Source organism: Sus scrofa, chromosome 7 (assembly GCF_000003025.6).
Source record: "Sus scrofa isolate TJ Tabasco breed Duroc chromosome 7, Sscrofa11.1, whole genome shotgun sequence".
Taxonomy (NCBI): Eukaryota; Metazoa; Chordata; class Mammalia; order Artiodactyla; family Suidae; genus Sus; species Sus scrofa.
The window spans coordinates 77,789,509-77,812,105 of record NC_010449.5 but is presented as its reverse complement, the minus strand read 5'-3'; the positions used below and the strand labels follow the sequence as shown (position 1 = coordinate 77,812,105).

Here is a 22,597-nt window from a genome sequence, read left to right as displayed (position 1 = left end):
TGAGTAAGAGAGAACAAAATATTTCATACTTTTTTTTTTTTACATTCACTTTGTAATGAATTAATTTAACCCACTTAGCACACCAGCATTATTTCTATTTCACATGAAAAAATAAAACAACCAAAACCCATCAAAAGATAAATGGACTTATCTGTAAAATTAACTTGGAAAAACAACAACAATACCAAATTGTGTTCACCGCCTCTCCTACTTGATCTGCTCCCTCATGTACTATATATACAGCATTCTCCTAACTGCCCAAATGATAATGGGCAACACTACGTACCAGAAAAGAAACCCCACACTCACGCACCTCACCCTCAGGCTCTAGGAAAGACCAGCCACCTTGTTCGAAGAAGCCCTCAGGGTCATCAACAATGGTCTTCATGATTTTAGTCCAGTTGAGGGACTGCACTCCTTCTGTATACTTTAGGTCACAGGAACTGAGAAAAGTAACATGCATTATTACAAGGTCAAAATCAATCCTCTACTTTCTGAGAACATCCTGGGTCATCGTCTTTTTTTTGGGGGGGGGGTCTTTTTAAGGCATATGTAAGTTCCCAGGCTAGGGGTGGAATTGGAGCTGCAGCTGCTGGCCTACACTACAGCCACAGCAGCATTGGGATCTGAGCCACATTTGTCACCTACACCTCAGCTTATGGCAACACCAGATCCTTAACCCACTGAGAGAGGCCAGGGATTGAACCCACATCCTCATGGACACTAGTTGGGTTGTTAACCACTGAGCCACAGCAGGACTTCCCCATCCTGGGTCTTCCTGATCATTAGCATCTCTGAAGAGGAGAAACCCTTTCTGATGTGTTCTCTGTGCTCTGCCACCAGAACAAAGCCAAATGGCTTGTGCTGGGTCTCCCAGAGCACTAGTCCTCATGATAGAGCACCATTTTTTTCCCCAGTACTCAAACTGCCCTGTGTTAAATGCTCAAATGACATTTATCCACTTCTACTGAGGAGAAGAGAATCAAAGTGGGTGGGAAAGAACAGAAAAGAAAATTAATCATGACAAGAAACCTTCTGCATAAACCTCAGAGACCAGCATAAATCCATCGTGGGCACAGTCATTATACACTGAAACTTCTGCTTCTAGCCATGAGGGAGTGACAAAGACTAGATTTACCTTTCCACCTATAAACATCTAGAAAACTGAACAAAATATGGAACAACAGTTTTCAAACATTGGATAAAAAGCATTACAGGACTAAAATCCCCATGGAATTACACAATGGAATGAACAGCACTGGGAATGGTAAATATGTGAGTAAATATAAAAGACTTTCTCCTCCTTATTTGTCAATGAAAGGATAGCGATTCTGAAGCTAAAATAATCACACTATGGAATTCATAGTATATTATAAGCAAAGTGTCTGACAATAATAGAAAGGATAGAAGAGAAATGGAAGCCTAAGAACCTTCCAACAGATGTAGTATATTATCTGAATGCAGACTGTGAGAAGTTAGGATGTGTATGTAAACCTTATAATAATCATTATAAAAGTAAAACAGAGATACAGCTCATCAGCCAACTAGGAAGATAATAATAATGAATCATAAAATTAATCTAGAAGAAGGCACTATGAAAAGGAGAAAAGCAAAAGGAACAGATGGGAAAACAAATAGCAAGATGGTCATTTTAAATCTTGCCATACTGATAATTTTATTAAACATAAGTGGCCTGTTTTCAGCAATCTGATTAAAAGGTAGACATTCTCAAAATGGATTAAAAAAAAAAAGAGAGAGACCCAAATACATGGTGTCTCCAAATAAGCCACCTGAAATATAAAGTAAGTTACAAGTGCAAGGACACAAAAAAGATACACCATGCAAACTCTAACCAAAAATAAAGCTGAAGTCTACAGTAAAATCACACTAAGTAGACTCCAAAACAAGGAATGTTACTAGAAATAAGAAAGAACACGTCATAATGATGGGGGGAAAAATCAGTAAAAACTGATAAACCTCTAGTCAGACTGACCAAAAAGAATAAATGATCAATATTAGGAATGAATGGGGACATCATCACAGACTGTACATATACTACAGTTGATAACTTAAGACACAATAGACCAGTTTGTTCAAAGATTTAAGTTGATTCTAGAATTTATATAGAATAGCTAAAATAATAATAGCCAACTTCGAAAAGGAACAAAATGGGAGGACTTACTACACTGCCTGATTTCAAGATTTAGTATACTCATGACGGTACAATATCAGTTTGAGGACAGAGATAAGCCAATGGAACAGAATACAATCCAGAAATAAACCTTTTTCTATCTGGGGTTTTTTATTTTTTTTAAACTAAGATGCCAAGGTAATTCATTGGGAAGGGATAATCTATTCAGCAAATGATACTATTACAGCTGGCTACATAAATGCAAAATATGAACCCTGATCCTTACACTACAATAAAAATATTAACTCGAAATAGATCACAGACCTAAATATAAAACCTAAACTTATGGAACTCTAAAGAAAAACAAAATTTGTATGACTTTGGGTTAGGCAAAATAGGTAAGATATAAAGAGCACAAATTACAAAACAAAAAGTTGATCAAACATATTTCAGGAGAAATTTTCACTTCCAGTTTTTCAAAAGGCACTTAAGAAAATTAAAGGCATAGAAACTACTGGAAGAAAATATATACAAAACCAGTATTTGATGAGGTTCTTGTATCCAGCCTAAAAAATTCTTAAACTTAGTAACATGACAATCTGATTTTTAAACTGGGCAAAAATACACAAATATACTTCATCAAAAGCATAGAATGACACATGACATGAAAAAGTGCTCAAAACAGTGATACAAAAGAACTTACAAAACAGACTCAAAGATTTTGAAAACAAATTTACGGTTACCATGGGGCAAATGTGGGTGCGGGGGAAGGATAAATCAGAGGGTGGGATTGACATAGACACACTGCTATATATAAGAGATATGTATAGCGTAACCTATACGGGGAAAGAATCTGAAAAGGAATGGATTATATGTATATATAACTGATTTACTTTGATGTACTCCTGAAACTTTAACACAACCTTTTTAAGTCAACTCTACTCCAGTAAAATTTATTTATTTATTTATTTATTTTTTTTTTTTGGCAGCTTTAGTTGTTGTTGTTCTTGTTGTTGCTATTTCTTGGCCGCTCTCGCGCATATGGAGGTTCCAGGCTAGGGTCGAATCGGAGCTGTAGCCACGGCCTACGCCAGAGGCACAGCAACGCAGGATCCGAGCCGCGTCTGCAACCTACACCACAGCTCACGGCAACGCGGATCGTTAACCCACTGAGCAAGGGCAGGGACCGAACCCGCAACCTCATGGTTCCTAGTCGGATTCGTTAACCACTGCGCCACGACGGGAACTCCAAAATTTATTTAAAAAAAAAGGATGCTCAAAATCATCAGTCATAATGAAAATGCAAACTGAAACCACAACGAGACAACACTACCATCTGCCACAATGGCTAACACGGAAAAGACTTAACAATCAAGTTTGATCAGGATGTAGAGCAACAACTCTCACATACTGCAGGTTTTCCAGCAGCTCTGGAAAATGATGCTTAACTTCTTATAAACATATACTTTACCATAAACCATATGACCCAGCAATCCCACTCTTAGGTCATTTATCTAAGAGAAATGAAAACATACATCCACTCAGAGACCTGTACATAACGTTTATAGCAGCTATTCAAAAGAGCCCCCAAAGGAAACAACCCGAATGTCTGTTAAGTGATAGACAGGTAAGCAAAGGATGAACTATTGATACAATGGGATATTCTTCAATTATAAAAAGAATATAATACTAATGTGCAGAACAACTTGGATAAATTTCAAAAGCATTATGCCAAGTGAAGGATGAAAGATACAAAAATTACATACTTGTGGATTCCATTTATGTGAAATTCTAGAAGCTAACTGAAACCAGTGACAGGGCTGAAGGGAGGGGACCGACTATAAAGGGGTATGAGGGCGTTCCCATTGTGGCACAGCGGAAACGAATCCAACTAGGAACCATGAGGTCGGGGGTTCAAGTGGGTTAAGTGGGTTAAGGATCCAGTGTTGCTGTGAGCTGTGGTGCCGGTCAGCAGACACGGCTCGGATCTGGTGTTGCTATGGCTATGGTGTAGGCTGGCAGCTACAGCTCTGATTCTACCCCTAGCCTGAGAACCTCCCTATGTTGCAGGTGCAGCCCTAAAAAAAAAATAGAAATAAAAAAAAGGGGGGTGTGAGGAATTTGGGGAGTAAAGGAAATGTTCTATATCCTGATTATGATGGTAGATACGAGACTGTAAACATCTGCTGGAACTCATCAAATCATATGCTTAAATCGATGAATTTTATTACATGTAAGCTGTACCATAATAAAACCGATTTTAAAAAGTCAAACAAATTTATATTTGTTAAACCATATCACTTACCTACATATGTTTCTTAGGAAAATCCTCACAGAAACCATAAATCTCTATTTTTCTCACAAGCTATTTCTAAGTTCTCTCAATCCATTTAACAGAAGGCTTACATTTATAGTGCTTTCCTTTCACAGATAATTGGAGGGGAAGGAGGGCAGAGTAAACTATACTAATAGCTACACAAGCCTCACCCTTTCCCTAGGTAGTGACAGCTCCCTGTTTACTGGGGTTCTGGTACTTCTTTGAGAATTAGTTGAAGTGTGAGTAGAGTATATGGATGTCAAAGGCTAAAATAAATATATATTCTATCTCACTTTTCAGTAAAAATAGAAAATGAGTAAAAAATACATATCCCCCACTTTTTTAAGTAAATAATTATACATATGTACAGATCTTTTTATACATCAAGTAGAGTCAAAAAAGGTTTTAGGCTTTGATTTTCCTTGTATCCATAAATTATTGCTGCGTATTCAGGAACAAGTGAACAGCTTCTATGTCTAACAGATCCCAAATTTTCAAGTCCTGCTTTATAACAACCCAAAGGTAATTTCCCTTAAATACACTAGCAGGTTTTATGGACCACAGGCCACACACTTCTATTCTACAATACATTGTTCATGGGATAACGGGAGATCGCTGGCCACTCTACTTACTTCAACCACTCTTTGATGGGGTCAAGAGAGGCTACAGGAATGGCATTGATCATCGTCACTTTCTTGCTGTAGTCCTTGTAGACGATTACCATATCAAAGTTCTTCAGGTGAAACTGGACTCGCTCAAAGTGAATCAGTTCCACTTCATCCAATGTCACCACAAAAGGTGGCTGTCAGGGAGGAATGGATTGTTTTCATATAAATACTTCCCCCACAGCACCAGCAATTTTAGGATCTAAATATCACCATACAGAAGATGACTAAACTGTTTTTTGTTTGTTTGTTTTTTGGGACAAAGACTAATTAAAAGCAATACAACATGCCAAGAAGCCCCAGTAAAAGGATTGCAAGATCAAAATCCTTCCTCAACAATACATTTAAGGAAACTATGTGCAGAAACTATTTTAAAAATTAAAGACTTTTTTTTTTTTTTTCTTTTTTTTTTTTTATTATTATTTTCCCACTGTACAGCAAGGGGGTCAGGTCATCCTTAGATGTATACATTGCAGTTACAGTTCCCCCCCCCTTTTTTTTTTGTCTTTTTAGGGCCAAACTGGCAGCATATGGAAGTTCCCAGGCTAGGGGTCAAATTGGAATTGCAGCTGCTAGCCTATGCCAGAGCCACAGCAACTCGGCGCCAAAGCTCCCGGCAATGCTGGATCCTCAACCCACTGAATGAGGCCAGGGATTGAACCTACACCCTCATGGATACTAGTTGGGTTCATTACCGCTGAGCCACAATGGGAACCCCTAAAGAGACTTCTAAAGAATCATTTGTTCGATAAGTTTTACATCTAAAATAAGTAAATACTGAAATGAAAACCATGAGAAATAATAAGGATGTAGTTTTTATTTAAGCTTGACTTATTTTTTAGGCTGCACCCGCAGCATATAGAAATTCCCAGACCAGGGACTGAATTCAAGCCGTAGCTGTGACCTATGTAACAGCTATGGCAATGTTAGATCCTTAACCTACTGCACCACTGAGGGAACTCCCAAATGCCTATCCTCTTGCTTTCTTTTCCCTAACAATTTCTTACTAAAAAGAAGTCAGAAATACTCACCCATTCTGTAGCATTTACCAGCGCACTACTAGTGGGCTGAAGGAGGCAGGTACTCCTATAGGGAGCTCCATTAAACCTGAAAGACAATAAGAAACTCAGATAAGCTAGAGCTCACTGCAAGAGAAGGAATGGATGTTCCAAAGGTTATCAGTCATAAGAAAAAGGACATATGCTAAATTATTATTAAAGGAAGAATGACTTTTTGGGGGGTGGATAGCTGTACCCACAGCATGTGGAAAGTTCCCGGGCCAGGGACTGAACCCTCACCATAGCAGTAAGATGCATTCTTAACCCACTGCACCACAAGGGAATTCCTAAATGATTTTTCTAAAGGCCAAAGAAAGGATGAGATACATTACCCCAAATCCCTAAAAGGCACTTCAAATTCCAGTTCCTCTTTAGTTAGAGCCTCTACTTTCTCAATAAAATTTTTAAAGGCTGTTTTTAGTTTGTGCCGCATTTCTCGTTCCATCTGATGAAGAAAAAAATACAAATTATATTTACCAGTTTACTTGTTAATAATAATCCCTTCAAAAAGTCTGAAGTGCTTTTGTAGTCCTCAAATTCTCCTATGATACTAACACAAATAAACTATTATAGGCTGCCCACACCATTAACTGTAGAGCTGAATCTGCAACTTAAAATCCATCAGCCACTGCACTACACCAAACCTGCAGATGCTTGAGAAGCTCTGCAGATAGTTTCAGGGGTTGTTTATAAAATATAATGATTACTAAGCTCAGAATTGGTCTGCATCTTACCTTATTACCCTGCAAATAAAATACCAAATTTTACCTGCTCGGCATAGAGGTCATCTCGGTCATGCATGTGCTGATGTTTCCCCAAGTCTGTGGTAATTTCTCCCACTTCTGTGTAGAACTGCACATCTGTGTGCCGCTTCTTCCCAAACATGATGGCATTCTGAGGACACAAAAAAGCAGGACAAGAAAAAAGTCTATATAACAGAAAAAGAGGCAAGATAACAGAAATAAAATGCGACATTAAAATATCCACAGCATTTCTGAAAAAACAGCTAAACCATCCCTGGTCATCATAAATAATGATGTCTAGGACTGGGAAAAAGCACACATTTTTATAAGTACTCCTATTTATTAGAATGGACTTTGGAGATTATGTTGATAATAAACTAAACAAAAGTTTTCTATTTCAGGAACAGGAATTTGGAGAAGACATTACATGCTTTGGAAACCTTATGTGCTTATATTACACTAAAGGAACGAACATGCTTAGCACCTTCTAGATGTCAGGCACTTTATAAAAGCATTATTTTATTCAATCGTCTTGATGATCTTATGTGATAGGTGATATTTTTCATCACTGTTTTATATTTTTTATCTTTTGCTTTTTTTGTTTTTCAGGTCCACACCCGCGGCATATGGAAGTTCCCAGTGTAGGGGTAGAATTGGAGCTGCAGCTGCCAGCCTACACCACAGCCATAGCAACGCCAGATCCGAGCCGCGTTGGCAACCTACACCACAGCTCAGAGCAACACCAGATCCATTACCCACTGAGCGAGGCCAGGGATTGCCAGGGATTGAACCTCCGTCCTCATGGATACAAGTCAGATTCGTTTCCACTGAGCCATGATGGGAACTCCCTTCATCACTATTTTAAACAGCTAGTTGATAGAAAGGCATACCTTGAGGTGAAAGTGCAGGACAATAATCATTTCCCCATCACATGGCTGGAACAATGCATGCTTGATATTATTGTACAGAATATCCACTTTGTCTCCTCGGACAGATGTGAAGCGGAAACCTGGGAGGAGGGGAAGAAAGCAGCTAGGTATCAAAGAACATCATCAGGTTGGGCCAACACGCACTGAATGTTTTTGGCTGATCTGAAGAGGGGCAGAGGAAATGCCAACAAAGTACGGAGTTTTCCTTTCCTTCTGGCCACACTGCAGTGTCAAAGGATATTCCTCCCACCACTTCCCTGTCCCCCTGTACTAGCTGATCTGTTGTTCCTACAAATGTGCCCCTGCAGACAAGGCCCAGGCCTTTGAGAGATCACTCCTACCATTGACGTGGGCCTCCAGTGAGCCTTGCATCCTCTTCTGAGCAATGTTTGGGCGAATGTATAGATCTTTCAGCTTGGGATTACTCCGGTTTAGATTGATCACCAGGGAGTCTTGTTTCACGATGCCCTAACCAGAATGAAAACCAATGTAAATCCTTATGTATCTTTCCATGTTCCCCAAACCCACAAGTATCCCTTTGCACAAAGGTGTGTTGTTGGTATTCAGGCTCACCTCCTTCTCTTTCTCTTCTGCTTCCCGAGTCTTATAACGCTTCTGCACTTCTTTTATAATTCGGAAGGCATTCTGAAGGTTCAAGGCTGGTACTGTCTGTTCTCCAGGTGCCTTCATATTTGAAGCTCGGTATGTACTACAGAAAAAGGGGAAGTGCCTATGTAAGTTTCTTTATCAAGCCAGGTGACCCACATCCATTCCTATGTTTTATAACTATCTTAATATCTTTTAGGAGAAAAAGGTACCACTGAATGGTAAAACAATGTCTAGAAAGCTTAAAAACAAAACAAAAAACTTCCCTTTCTTCTCTCTTAAGCAGAGACTGTTGAAAACGGCTAATCCATTAGGTGGGGAAATCACACTTATTTTTCAAATCTAGCATAACCTTCTCCCAATTAGCCTATTCCATATCATGAGTGAACAGAATAGATCCCAATGTGGCACACACTGGAGATCACAAAGCATGTGTAGTAAGGATGCAATATTTTCATGAGGATTCTAAATTAGGTTCTGTCCTCGAAACTGTACAAAGTTAGCAAGGCGATCCTATCAAGCACCACTGAGAGCAGCACTGCCATTCACTAGATGGGGGAGAACACAGCACAGAGAATGTGGTTACCACTCTAGCCAAAAGGGATTGGGGATGGTTGTTTTCTTGGGCACTCACATTTCCTTAACAAAAGTGGCTTCTGGGTTAGGAAAGATGTTGCCCTCATTTCTGCCCAGAGCACTGCCTGGGCAATAGAAGTTGATTCGCAAGTATGTATAATCTCCTTCCACCGACATACTTATATTCTGTTCAAAGAAACAAAAAGCATTAAGCACAACAAACAGGTTTCTTTCCGAGATGAGGATTAGTAGTTATAGAGATGCTACAATTTAGTCTACACATAGCCTCTAAAAGGCTACACTTAGCCTCTAAAACTCATTAACTACATTTTTAGCTTATCTTTTATATGACCAAATATGTGTTTCTAAAAGAATCACTGAGTTCTCAGTGTACTCTGTGCCACATTTATGACTACAAGTTAAGAAATGCTTTAAGTTCAAAGGGAAATAAGCAAATTACGTTTCTAGTAGTCTATAAGATTATTCAACTTTATCAAAGTGCAACCTGGAAAGGAAGGAAAATGACAGCAGGAGGTCAGGGACGGGGAAGTCAGCAATGCGGAGCAGGGGTGGGGGCTGAGGCAGACAGGACCAGCCTCTAGGGTGGGCATAATCATTTTACAAAACAGTCTGGATGGAACCCGAGTCACTGTTAGTACCTTGATCGTGGCAATGTGAAAAGGCGTCGCAATGCCAAACACAGGCATTATTACAGTCTCGTATTTCTTATCAATATAGATCTTCATTTCCCGAATATGTGGTTCTTTAGGCATCAAAGACGGGTTTTTATAGGACACGTTAGATTTACGAGCTCTGGATTGGGAATAAAAAAATATTTCTGAGAAATTTCTGCAAATCACACATGACCCTCGGACAATCTTACTGCTTGAGGCACACTCATACTTCTGAATCTGCTGTTCGCCTTTCTGTTCGGTCAATCGCCTCTTTGCTTCCTCATTGAGTTGAGCCGCCAGTTCTTTTTGGTGTGCTCTTCGCTTCTCTTCTGCAGTCATCTCATTCTAAAGAACGGAAAACCCAAATTATCAGAACCTGTGAACCATGACAGAGAGGAGATTAAAGCAGTTTTAAAACAGTAAACTCACTCGTGTTCTTTCTGTAAGTAATGCTGCTCGAGAACCTCTTCCCAACAGGTCCTCAGCCTCATCTTTCTCCTCTTCCTCTTCTTCTTCATCCTCATTCTATGGGGAGAAAAAAATCATAATTAGAAATTCAGGTCTTAATTTTTTTCTTTTTCTTTTTTTTTTTTAGGGCCATACCTGCAGCATGTGGAAGCTCCCAGGCTAGGGGTCTAATCAGAGCTATAGCTGCTGGCCTCCTCCACAGCCACAGCATTGCAGAGATCTTAATTTCTTTAGCCAATATTGTTTATCTCCTTCATTATATCAAACTTCCTACACGCTATTCATTTATCTTCTTCCTACCTTGAGAAAAATCCCCACATTCTTTACTTTCTTCTTCACAGAAGTGAGAACAGTAGCTGGGCCATCCTGGAATAAAAGGAGGAAGTTAGACATCTGTAGAACATTTAAATGAAACACTTTCACTTCCTAACCCAATAAATAGGTGGGCAACACTGTGAATCTTACCTACTAGACATAAAAAGTTATCTTCCCGACAGCACATTAGGAACTACAATTTGGGAGGCCATGTTGGGATCATGAATAAGAATACAGTCTTGATTTGAAACCTGACTCAATTACCTTCCAGCTCTGTGACATTTGGCAAGTTACTTAAATTTCTCTGTTCCTCAGTTTCTTTGTCTGCATACAAGGATAAGCGTATCTACTTCGTAGAGTGATTATAAAGATTCAATGAATTAATAAATAAAAGTGCTTAGCTTATAATAAGAACACTGAAATATTTGCTATTCTTAAGCATCAGTTTCTGCTAGGTGAAAGAAACCAGTCACAAAAGACCATAAATGTCCAGAAAAGGCAAATTCTTAGAGACAGAAAGTCACTGCCTAGGCCTGGTGGGGAAATGGGGAGTGAAAGCTGAAGGGCAGAGTTCCCGTCATGGCTCAGTGGTTAACGAATCCGACTAGGAACCATGAGGTTTCGGGTTTGGTCCCTGGCCTTGCTCAGTGCGTTAAGGATCCGGCGTTGCCGTGAGCTGTGGTGTAGGTTGCAGACTCGGCTCAGATCCCGAGATGCTGTGGCTCTGGCGTAGGCCAGTGGCTATAGCTCTGATTCGACCCCTAGCCTGGGAACCTCCATATGCCTCGGGAGCGGTCCTAGAAAAAGCAAAAAACAAACAAAAAAAAAAGCTAAAGGGCATAGAGTTTCTTTCTGAAGTGATGAAAATGTTCTAAGATTAGACTGTGTCGATCCCTGAGTAATTGTGAATATACTAAAAAAAAAAATCACTAAATTGTACATTTTCATTGTATGGTATGGAAACTGTAGCCCAATAAAGCAATTATTAAAAAAAAAAACCAGGAGTTCCCGTCATGGCACAGTGGTTAACGAATCCAACTAGGAACCATGAGGTTGCGGGTTCGATCCCTGCCCTTGCTCAGTGGGTTAATGATCCGGCGTTGCCGTGAGCTGTGGTGTAGGTTGCAGACGAGGCTCGGATCCCGCATTGCTGTGGCTCTGGCGTAGGCGGGTGGCTACAGCTCCGATTCAACCCCTAGCCTGGGAACCTCCATATGCCGAGGGAGTGGCCCAAGAAATAGCAAAAAGACAAAAAAAAAAAAAAAAAAAAAAAGAAAGAAAGAAAGAAAGAAAAGAAAAAAAAAAAAAAAAAAAAAAAAAAAAAAAACCACAGTTCCTGATATTATCACAATCAAGGCTCAAGCCACAATATGATAAAGAGTGGTTTAAATATTCCCTGCACTTGGACTACAATCCCTATTCCTAGCTGCATTTGGTCAGGCTATCATAAGGATCTCTCCTTCCCCTTAACTAGCATTTAACAAATGATGAAAAGAAAAAAGAGAAAAAAAAAAAAAAAAAACCACATAGCATAGATAACCAATAAGTAAGGATTTACTGTGTAGCAAAGGGAACTATGTCCAATAGCTTATAATAACCTCCAATGGAAAATAACCTGAAAAAATACATATAAAAACTGAATCATTCTGCTGTACATTCTGAAACTAACACAATATTGAAAATCAACTATACTTCAATTTAAGAAAAAGGAAGAAAAAGTCATAGGGTAAAAAATGTACTTTAAAAGTCAGTTCACCAACACTCAAAGTTGAAGAGGCAGTACACACCTCATCCACAAGCACTGTGTCGCCAATGAATAAGGCATAGGTTTTCTCCTCTGGTTTCTTCCCTTCCTTGTTAGTCAGGTCTGAGAAGCCCAAATTGATGCTGAAAACCATTCCTGTAACAGCAAAACAGGAATCAGTCAATGACAGTGAAAGAATGGAGAAGTGTAGATTTTACGTTTTTCCCTGGTATAGGAAAAGAGGCAGATGAAGCCAAAGGAAATTATTCAAAAAGGTATTTCACTATTGCACGCATGTAAAACTCACCTTTCTTCAGTTTGTACTGATTTTTACTGTTAATTACTAAAGAGCCTTCACGGAATTCAATTCCCATTCCAAACCTAAAAAGGGAACAAAAGGAACCTTTAATAATACGCTAAAAGACATCTAGCCTCAGTCAAATGCAATATATCCTATTTCAATTTTCAAGACAAGACAAGCAAACAGTTGAGTGATTTGCTCCTGCTGATCAGCCAGTTAAGGAAGAGGATTTGAGGACAGTCTTTGAGTTACACTGAAAATGACATCCTATTTAAATGCTGCATGTAACACGTATTATCTCAAGCCTTCATTTCAGCTTTTCTACCAACATTTAAATTTTATTTTACCAGGAGGTCAAGTTAGAAGTTTTTCTATAAACAACTAGGCAAAGCTGTTACAGGGCACATTATTAAGAACGTATAACTGGAGTTCCCATTGTGGCTCAGTGGTTAACGAATCCAACTAGGAACCATGACGTTGCAGGTTCGATCCCTGGCCTTGCTCAGTGGGTTAAGGATCCGGCGTTACCGTGAGCTGTGGTGTAGGTCGCAGACACAACTTGGATCTGGCATTGCTGTGGCTCTGGTGTAGGCTGGCAGCAACAGCTCCAATTAGACCCCTAGCCTGGGAACCTCCTTATGCTGCAGTGCAGCCCTAAAAAGACAAAAAAAAAAAAAAAAAGAATGTATAACTGGATAAAGTAAGGTCATTTTTAGTAGAATGTTGATAACTGGATTAAGTCACCTAGGCCAACAGTTGGTATAGGTCAACATATTTCCTCCTGTTCATCAGAGAAGTCCAGAAATAAACTATATACCCCCAACTACCTTCCATCTAAGGAGACTGCCTACAGCTTTTCTTTCTCAAATGTCTTTGGCTCTTTAAGATGTTATTAGGTAATTCTAAGTGTTCAACTATCAAGTACATTTGAGAAAAGGGATTAAATAAAAATTGAAAAAAAATTAAACAGTAGGATATATTGGAGTAATTAATTTGCAAATGTGAGCTGAGGTGTTCTAAGAGTGGAAATATAGCATGTAATGTCTTGACATTTATACCTTAAGCCTGGAAAACCTACTGGCATCAACTAAATTGACCCAGAAAAATCTCCACCATACCCTTGGGAGAAAAACCTAAATATTTATTGAGAGTTCTCTGTGGTGCAGCGGGTTAAGGATCCGGTGCTATCACTGCAGCAGTTGGGTGCCTGCTGTGACATGGGTTCAATCCCTGGCCTGGGAATTTTCATGACACAGGTGCAGCAAAAAAAAAAAAAAAATTTCCTCAACCCTCCCACAAAAAGACTAAAATATTTCTCATATTCTCTGATAACAAACTGTGTTTGGCATGCAGTTTAGTTTAATAGCCCATAAATATTGGTTAAATCATCTAAGAATATTTTACCTGACTACTTCCCGTCATGAAAATTGTCTCAGAGTGACAATGTATATATATCACACCATCTTACCCTAAGTTCTTGGTAATTTTGTTCAGCAGCTCCGGCTTCTGCTTTTTCACCACATCCATGACAGCATTATATACATCACATATCTTCACACCTAATGACAAAACAGAAGAAAGGGAACTTTATCTTTCAGAAAAAAAAAAGACATATTTTAATCAAGATTTTTTTCACCTATTAAGTCCCCTAAAGCAGGCTTTCTCAAAGGATAAAATAAGGAATACAGTGGCAGGAGTGGCAGAGCTTTGAAATTTGCATTTAAAAAAGCAATCCACCTGGTCACTCTTTAATTTCACCAGTTGAGAATCACTGACCCAGTGGGACTGTAGAGCCACATTGGTTTGACAGAAATAATTTAAGGAGTTCTCGTTGTGGCGCAGTGGAAACGAACTCGACTCGTGTCCATGAGGATACAGGTTCGAGCCCTGGCCTTGCTCAGTGGGTTAAAGATCTGGTGTTGCTGTGGCTGTGGTGTAGGCCAACAGCTGCAGCTCCAATTCGACCCCTAGCCTGGGAACTTCCATATGCCACATGTGCGGACCTTAAAAAAAAAAAAGTTAAATAAATAAATAATCTGGTTTTTAAAAAATAAATAAAGGTAATAAACACAAAGTCCCATTTAGCCAACTGGGAGTGAAGAGTCTCAAGGCAAAGATGTGTCAAGCATTTTGCTTCTGAGGTAGGCAGCTACTTGCTTAGCAGGGATGCTGTTAGTTCCGCTCTCAAACTAGATTCATGCTATCCGCTCAATACAGGATTAACATTACACACTCTGTTGGCAGAGATACTACTTCCCAAAAATAAGAAGAGTAATAAGGAAGATCTCGACACAGAGCCCTAACCAGAGAGGTTTTTGTAAACTTCATTATAACCACTCATGCATAAAAGAAAAGTAGACTGAAGAACTAAATGCTAGGATGATTCATAGTAAAATCTCATTCTACTTATAGTACAAGAGCCTCAGGGATATCAACTCCCATAAACGTTACAGACGTTTGTGTTACATGATTTCTAAACCTTTTCTAAGGCACCTCACCATGTCTTAATTCCTTTAGCAGCTCTTCTTGAAGCTGAAGCAAAAAGTTGTAATTTTCTTGAACCTCCTGAGAAGGATCAACCATCAAAGTGCGGACAAGGTTGGAGCAGTAAGATTTGAAACGAATACCCATGGCACAGGTAATGGCCCCAAAATGCATGTGATTCTTGTCACTACAGACCAAAGGAAGAAAGCATTTCATTACATCAACTAGTGAAGTCCTAAGGATCACTAACACACAATGTCAGTAATCACTATCTTCCCCCTGCAGTGTCCCAAAGCTGAAGAGGAAAAATAACCTACTTTTTTTTTTTTAAAAAGAACCAGTTTTTAAAAAGTTCTTAAAAAAAAAAAAAAAAGCTAAAAAGTTTTAAAAATAAACCAACTCTGGAGCAAAATTAGTGACCCAAACTCTTAGGATAAAAATTTAGTAAAAAGTTGCTGTATCCCAAATATGCAAGATATACTGAATTTTATTCATTATAGCTGAACAGGATGGCAGTGAGGTATCATTTCCCAGCAGTCCACTACAATTCACTGTGAATCAATCAGTCCCTTCAGACCAACCAGGACAAACAGCATTCTTTACAACTTTTTTTTTTTTTTTTTAATTAGAAGGGGAATTACATCATGGTATACCTAACATAATTTTAATGTTCTTCTTCCAACATGTTCTGAATTTTTTCTTAGCATTTTTAATCATTTGGAATCAGCTTACAATCAAATGCTCAAGTAGGAAATGAACAACTGTGTGAAACAAAAAAAAAATACGTGGAGAATAAGACAAGAAGATAATGTAAAAGGCTAGCCAACAGTTATTCTTTCTCCTACTTTTCTGAATTCTAGAATGAGTACAACAAAAAGCAGGCTGAAGGCTAAAATGCTCTGGCTGGTGGTATATTTGGAAATTCTCATACCTCACCACACTGAACTTGAGATTATAGTTGCCACCACTCTGAATGATAGGAGGGTAACACATTTCCACAGTAGAAGGGTCTGCCCCAGCTAGGTATTTCTTCTCTTCAATGGCCTTTTCCACAGACTCAGCCAGTTTGCTGTGTCGAACTTTCTGTAAGTATACCCAGAAATAAAACAATACTTACTAGAGTGTGGCAGAGGTGGAAATTATCATTTGAAGACAACACATATCCTGATTATCTTATAGGATGCTACAAAGTCTTATGAAGTGGTTTACCCACAGCTAATACACTGGTGTACACGCAAAACAAATTTAGAGAAAATGTGGAATTCGCAGCTATTAAAGGAATTCTCAAATAAAATACTAGGTAACCTCCAGAAACTACAGTGCAAATTTATAGTAATTGTGAAAGAGAGCTGGCACAACCACACCACCAACCTGCATATGGAAGGAAGCTCAACACGCACCAAAATACACTGCAAGGTAGGGACTTACTACTGTTTCATTAAAACAGTAAAAAGACTTCCTCCTCTCCACTTACCTCATCTGCATCGACTATTTCCATTACTCTTTCCTTGAAGAATTTGTTGAAGACCTCAGAAGTGATGCTGGCTGCTTTCTTCATTAGGTTGAGCTCTCCATCCTCCTTTACAGCAATGGTATAGGCCACAACTGCACTGATGTCTATCTGCAGTCAAAGGGACAAAGAGCTTCAGATGTGCAGACACAGAATTGCTAAGGAAACATCCCACTCCCAATTTGAATATTATCAGAGATGATATCTGGTTATCCAGCAAACTAGTCATCAGCAGTTTGCAGAACATCTAAATAGTCTCTTCTTGGACTGAAAAAAACATCTCAAAGAGGTCTTTACCAGGTCACAGTGTGTATCCTAAGAGGCATTAAACTAAAGTATCATTTAAAATGTCAATGTAAATGCCTCTCTCTTGAGGTTTTCGTAAAGGCTGAAGAAAGAAGAGCGACAGGAGAGAAGAGAAGCAAAAAAATTTTTTTGGACAAGAGATTTTTCTGTTTCCCTCTGAAGCAGCTGAATTATATTCTGAATGCCTCATTCCTAATCAAATAGTAAAACTGGCTTACTGCTCAGCCAAAGGGAATGACGAATAGAAATGTAAATTAATATAGTTTTCCCATAACAAATTCTCTGCACTCTGATATGGAAGCCCATCCTCTCACTCTCAATGTGCTTGCTTCCAAGAGTATTCTTACTTTGTCAAAGCCCTCTTTGTTGAGGCAGTCATTCCAGCTCTTCATGAACTCTCCTGGGAATTTGTCTTTGCTGAACACTCCAATCTTCTTGCCATTCTTGCTTTCTTTAATGGCTTCAATCATTTTGTCAAAGCTGCTCTTATTACTTTCATTCTATCAGTGCCACAGAGAAGAAAAAGCGTTTTAGAATTAGACATCCATGTTCTACTAGTGCCAAGCAGAGAATATCCTATGGACAGAATAAATTCCGCCCGGCCCACCTCTTCTCCTACCTACTTCATTAGGGCAGACTGTGACATCAAAAGTTAATACATTTCTTTGGATATTTTTACAGGCTTAAGTACCAAATAAGCTGATAAGAATATTCTTTTTCTTCATTAACAGCTAAGAAACTCAAACGTACAAGTGAACAACATTTGGAGAAGAAATCTTTTTCAGATGGGCAGTATAATAAAAAAGACTGTATTTGATAAAAACCAGAAATGAGGTATACCTAATTTTCCTTAAGGATACTGAAAGCTGTCTGTTCTAATTAAGGTGTTCAGATGTGAGTTCCCATCGTGGCTCAGTGGTTAACGAATCCGACTAGGAACCATGAAGCTGTGGGTTCGATCCCTGGCCTCAATCAGTGGGTTAAGGATCCAACGTTGCTGTGAGCTGTGGTGTAGGTTGCAGATGCGACTCAGATCCCATGTTGCTGTGGCTGTGGCGTCGGCTGATGGCTGTAGCTCCGATTAGACCCCTAGCCTGGGAACCTCCATATGCCTCGGATAAGGCCCTAAAAAGACAACAACAAAAAAAGTGCTCAGATGAAAACAAGTTGACAGCATCCTCAAGAATGGATTACGTAGTGTTCACCAGAATTTCATAGCCCATGTGTTTTATTCCAAAACTGACAGGATCACTGAACTCTTTTCTTTCTAACAGATGATAGTCAGTAAAATATTCCCTTTGTATTTTTTAAATTACTAGAAGGCGTTCCTGTTTATGGCTTTTAAACATTCTCTTACATTTACAACACATTCTTTTTTAGTCCTGACCTTTTCTCGTATCAGCAGTGTGATGGCAGGGGCTCCATTAGCATTCTCATTGCCCTTAGTGTTAGCAATCTGTTTCAGGAACTCCACTTTTTTCTTGCTGGCCATAAAGATGATTTTGTCATCACAGAAGACCATGATAGTATCAGTTAGTTCGTAACCAAAGAGCCATGTCTACGGGAGAAGACAACAGTGACAACAGTGTGTACAGGTACAAAAAATTAATGTACTTATACAGAAATATCCATAAAATAAGGTATCTAGAATTAACCTCAATAATCTGGGGTGGGGGAAACCTCAGTGTAGATTTAAATGAAATCAGACTGGCCAGGAGTTGACAATTTATTGGATAAAGGGTACACAGAAGTTCAAAGTATTTATCTTTTATGTGCCGAAAGATTCCATAATAAAAACCATTAAACCATCTGATTATTTTGTGTCTATAGGAAATATATGACTGTTTAGAAACACATAAAACAAAAGACAGAGTAGCACCTCAGGGAGCTGTGCAGATTAGCTCCCCTAAAGATTACTAGTTGCCTACCAACTACTCATTTTTTCTCTCTTAAAGAGACTTGGGATTTTTAGCTGGGCACAATGCTCAATACCAAGACTCTATTTGCCATTCTTTCGGTAGCTAGGCATGACCATTAGATTAAATCTGGGCCAATAAGTTGTAAGCAGAGGTATTCTATGGGACTTCAGGCAAGTCTCCTTAAAAAAGGAAAGAGATCTCCCATTTTCTTCCTTTTTTCCCATTCTTTTTGGTTGGAATGCAGACGTGATGGACGGAGCCTCAACAAATTTTGCAAAATGAGCACAAGGACTATTCTCTATGGACGGCAGAGTAGAAACCTGGAAAAAACCTGGGTCCGTAAAGACTATCTGAGATAAAGAAATATTTTGTTTAACCCATTGTTATTTAGGTTTTTCTGTTAAAGTTAGATCCATCCAATTTACATACTTTTTTTCCCCTAAAGTAGTACTATTCACTGAACTTTTTCTGATGATAGAAATGTTCTATATGTCCTCTAATATGATAGCCACTATTGACAGACTTGGGACTGAGGAAGTAAATTTTTAATGTGGCTAGTGGCTATCATAGTGAACAGTACATAGATGACTCAATGACTCTTAGGGCTAAACATTGCTGTAAACTTACCTGTAAGGCAGTTGATTTGGCATAAACAATTTCTTCATCAACACCCACTGACACAACAATGGCATCGACATTGGCATACTCATCTTCTCCTTTCTAAAAAGTAGAGTAGATAATTTGGTCATTTTCTTTTCACACTAATGAAATAGGAATACAGATATGTTTTAGAGAAATTCCAAGTTTAAGTCACATGTTTGCTTGGCGACTTCACAACCATTACTTACACTATTTTTAAAACAGTTTTCTGAGACAGAATTCACATACAATTCACTCATTTAAAGTGTACAACTCAGTAGTTTTCAATGTATTCAGTCATGCAACCATCACAAACTAAGTTTAGGGCATTTTCATCCCTCCCCCAAAAATCCCACTAGCAATAGTGACCCATCTCCGTCTTGCCCTATGCAACCACTAATTGCATTTGTCCCTAAGGGTTTGTCTATTCTGGACATTTCATATAAAGGTAATCATAACACATGGCATTTGTGTTTTGCCTTCTTTCAGTTACAATGCTTTCAAGGTTCATCCATGTTGTAGCATGTATTAATACCACAGTTCCTTTTTTGCTGAATAATATTTCACCGTATGGATATATCACGTTGTATCCACCAATTAATTGCTAGATATTTAGGATGTTTCCATTCTTTGGCTATTATGGACACTGCTGTTACAAACATTCATGAAGGTTTTTAATGTGTACATTTCCCTTAAGCATATATCTAGGTGAGGAATTTCTGGTTATATGGTAACTCTATGTTTAATTTTTTGAGATAACACCAGACTGTTTTCTGGTGTTTCTGTATGCTATTCTACATTCCCAATACATGAGGGTTTCAATTTCTCCACATGCTGACCAACACTTGTTACCTATTTTTTTTTTTTTAATCATAGCTATCCAATGGGTATGCAGTTCTATCTCATAGTAGTTTGATTTACATTTCCCTAATGGCTAATGATGGTACTCCTTTCATGTGATTACTGACCATCTTATATACCCTTTTTGGAAAACTGCATTTTCTGATCCTTTGCCTATTCTATAAATGGGTTCCTGCTTAATTACTAAGAGTTTTTAAATTCTAGATGTCTCTTATCAGATATGATTTACATTTTTTCTGACTCAGTGGGTTTTCTTTCACTTTCATAATAATGTCCTTTGAAGCAGGAAAGCTTTTAATTTAGAAAAAGTCTAAATTCCTTTATGGTTTTGATGGTTAGCTCTGCCTAACCTAAGGACATGAAAACTTACATATACTTTCTATAACAGTTTCATAGTTTTAGCTCTTACATTTGGACCTATGGTTCATTCTGAATAAATTTCTGTATTTGGTTTGGGGAAGGAGCCTAACTTCAGTCTTTCACATGTCCATTAACCATTTGTTCCAGCACCATTTGTTGAAGACTATTCCTTCCTCCTCAATGAATGTCATAGCACTGCTGCAAATATCAAATGATGTAAATGTGTAATTATTTCTGGATTCTCAGTTCTATTCCACTATTTTACGTCCATCTTTACATTAGTATCATATTATTTGATTACTGCACCTTTGTAGAAAGTTCTGAAATTGAGAAGTGAAGAGTTCTCCAACCATGTAAAGTTGGAGCCCTGTAAGACCAAAGGATTGGTAATTGTGAGACATAAGATCAATTCTCTGACTTACAGTACAAAGTCAAGAAAAACATCTACAGGAGTTCCTGTCGTGGCTCAGCAGTAATGATCTGGACTAGGATCCATGAGGACGCAGTTTTAGTCCCTGGCCTCGATTAGTGGGTTAAGAATCTGGCGTTGCCCTGAGTTGTCGTGTAGGCTGCAGACTCGGTTTGGATCCTGTGTTGCTATGGCTGTGGTGTAGGCCGGCAGCTACAGCTCCGACTCAAACCCAAGTCTGGGAATTTCCATATGCCACAGGTGTGACCCTAAAAAGACAGAAAAAAGAAAGAAAAAAAAGGGAAAAAAACCCAATATACACAAAATTACAAATCAATGTTATCTCAATTTTTAAAAAACCCACTTAAGATTCCTTCACTTTTTTTTTTTTTGGTCTTTTTGCCTTTTCTAGGGCCGCTCCCACTGCATATGGAGATTCCCAGGTGAGGGGTCGAATCGGAGATGTAGCCCCGGGCCTATACCACAGCCAGAGCAACACGGGATCCGAGCCACGTCTGCAACCTACACCACAGCTCACGGCAACGCCGGACCCTTAACCCACTGACTGAGGCCAGGGATCAAACCCACAACCTCATGGTTCCTAGTCAGATTCGTTAACCACTGAGCCACGACAGGTACTCCCACATTTTTTTTTTTGGGTCCTTTTTTTTTTTTAGGGCCACACCCTTGGCATGTGGAGAGAGCGGTAGAATTGGAGCCGTAACTGCTGCCTATGCCAGAGCCACAGCCACGCAGGTTCTAAGCCGCATCTGCGACCTACACCACAGCTCACGGCCAGATTCTTAACCCATTGAGCGAGGCCAGGGATCGAACCCACAATCTCATGGTTACTAGTCGGGTTCGTTAACCACTGAGCCATGACAGGAACTCCAAGAGTGAGAGTCTTAACACTTCTTTTATCTTGGTCTTGATCAACTTTAATTAAACCTAGGCCATCCTACTCTTTGCAGCCTTTTTTCTTTCTTTTTTTTTTTTTTTTTTTGCTTGTGCCCACAGCATGCAGAAGTTCCTGGGCTAGGGATCGAACCCGAGCCACAGCAGTGAAATGCTGGATCCTTAACACATTCATCCACCAGGGAACTCCTCTTTGCAGCTTTATGAGTATAATAATGGCTCTCATCAAAAAGAACATAAATAACAAATGTTGTTGAGGATGTGGAGGAGACCCCCCCTCCCCCGCTCCTGCTGGGTACTATTGGTGGGAATGTAAATTTGTGCAGCTACTGTGGCAAACAGTATGGAGGTTTCTCAAACAAAAATTAGAACTATCATGTGATTAGCAACCTCACTCCTGGGGTGTGTGTGTGTGTGTGTGTGTGTGTGTGTGTGTGTATATACATATATATATAAAAAACTGAAAACTTTAATTCAAAAAGATATGTGCATCCCAGTATTCACTGAAACAATATTTACAATAGCCGAGATATGGAAACAATCTAAGTGTCTATCAACAAATGAATGGATAAAGAAGATGTGGGGTGGAGTGGTAACAGACCAGACTAGTATCCATGAAGACACAGGTTGGATCCCTGGCCTTGCTCAATGGGTTAAGGATCGGTAT

General features: G+C 39.0%; 1 protein-coding gene across 2 annotated transcripts in view; it reads right to left on the bottom strand.

Annotated features, from left to right (window-relative positions):
• Window positions 1-22,597, bottom strand: part of SUPT16H (SPT16 homolog, facilitates chromatin remodeling subunit) — a 33,552-nt gene that overhangs the window by 2,414 nt on the left and 8,541 nt on the right. Inside the window, exons 2-23 of one of the 2 annotated variants that reach the window (XM_001929180.6) lie at window positions 19,374-19,466; window positions 18,215-18,385; window positions 17,175-17,327; window positions 16,486-16,632; window positions 15,943-16,094; window positions 15,026-15,198; window positions 13,996-14,086; window positions 12,534-12,607; window positions 12,270-12,382; window positions 10,468-10,533; window positions 10,129-10,224; window positions 9,929-10,044; window positions 9,685-9,838; window positions 9,084-9,211; window positions 8,417-8,552; window positions 8,185-8,311; window positions 7,805-7,923; window positions 6,940-7,065; window positions 6,504-6,616; window positions 6,145-6,220; window positions 5,081-5,250; window positions 314-443 (exon numbers count right to left, since the gene is read on the bottom strand). In XM_001929180.6, coding sequence (XP_001929215.3) covers window positions 314-443; window positions 5,081-5,250; window positions 6,145-6,220; window positions 6,504-6,616; window positions 6,940-7,065; window positions 7,805-7,923; window positions 8,185-8,311; window positions 8,417-8,552; window positions 9,084-9,211; window positions 9,685-9,838; window positions 9,929-10,044; window positions 10,129-10,224; window positions 10,468-10,533; window positions 12,270-12,382; window positions 12,534-12,607; window positions 13,996-14,086; window positions 15,026-15,198; window positions 15,943-16,094; window positions 16,486-16,632; window positions 17,175-17,327; window positions 18,215-18,385; window positions 19,374-19,466 — 2,724 coding nt within the window. Of the gene's footprint in view, window positions 1-313; window positions 444-5,080; window positions 5,251-6,144; window positions 6,221-6,503; window positions 6,617-6,939; window positions 7,066-7,804; window positions 7,924-8,184; window positions 8,312-8,416; window positions 8,553-9,083; window positions 9,212-9,684; window positions 10,045-10,128; window positions 10,225-10,467; window positions 10,534-12,269; window positions 12,383-12,533; window positions 12,608-13,995; window positions 14,087-15,025; window positions 15,199-15,942; window positions 16,095-16,485; window positions 16,633-17,174; window positions 17,328-18,214; window positions 18,386-19,373; window positions 19,467-22,597 lie in introns of both variants that reach the window. The other variant, XM_021099303.1, reaches the window with a different exon arrangement.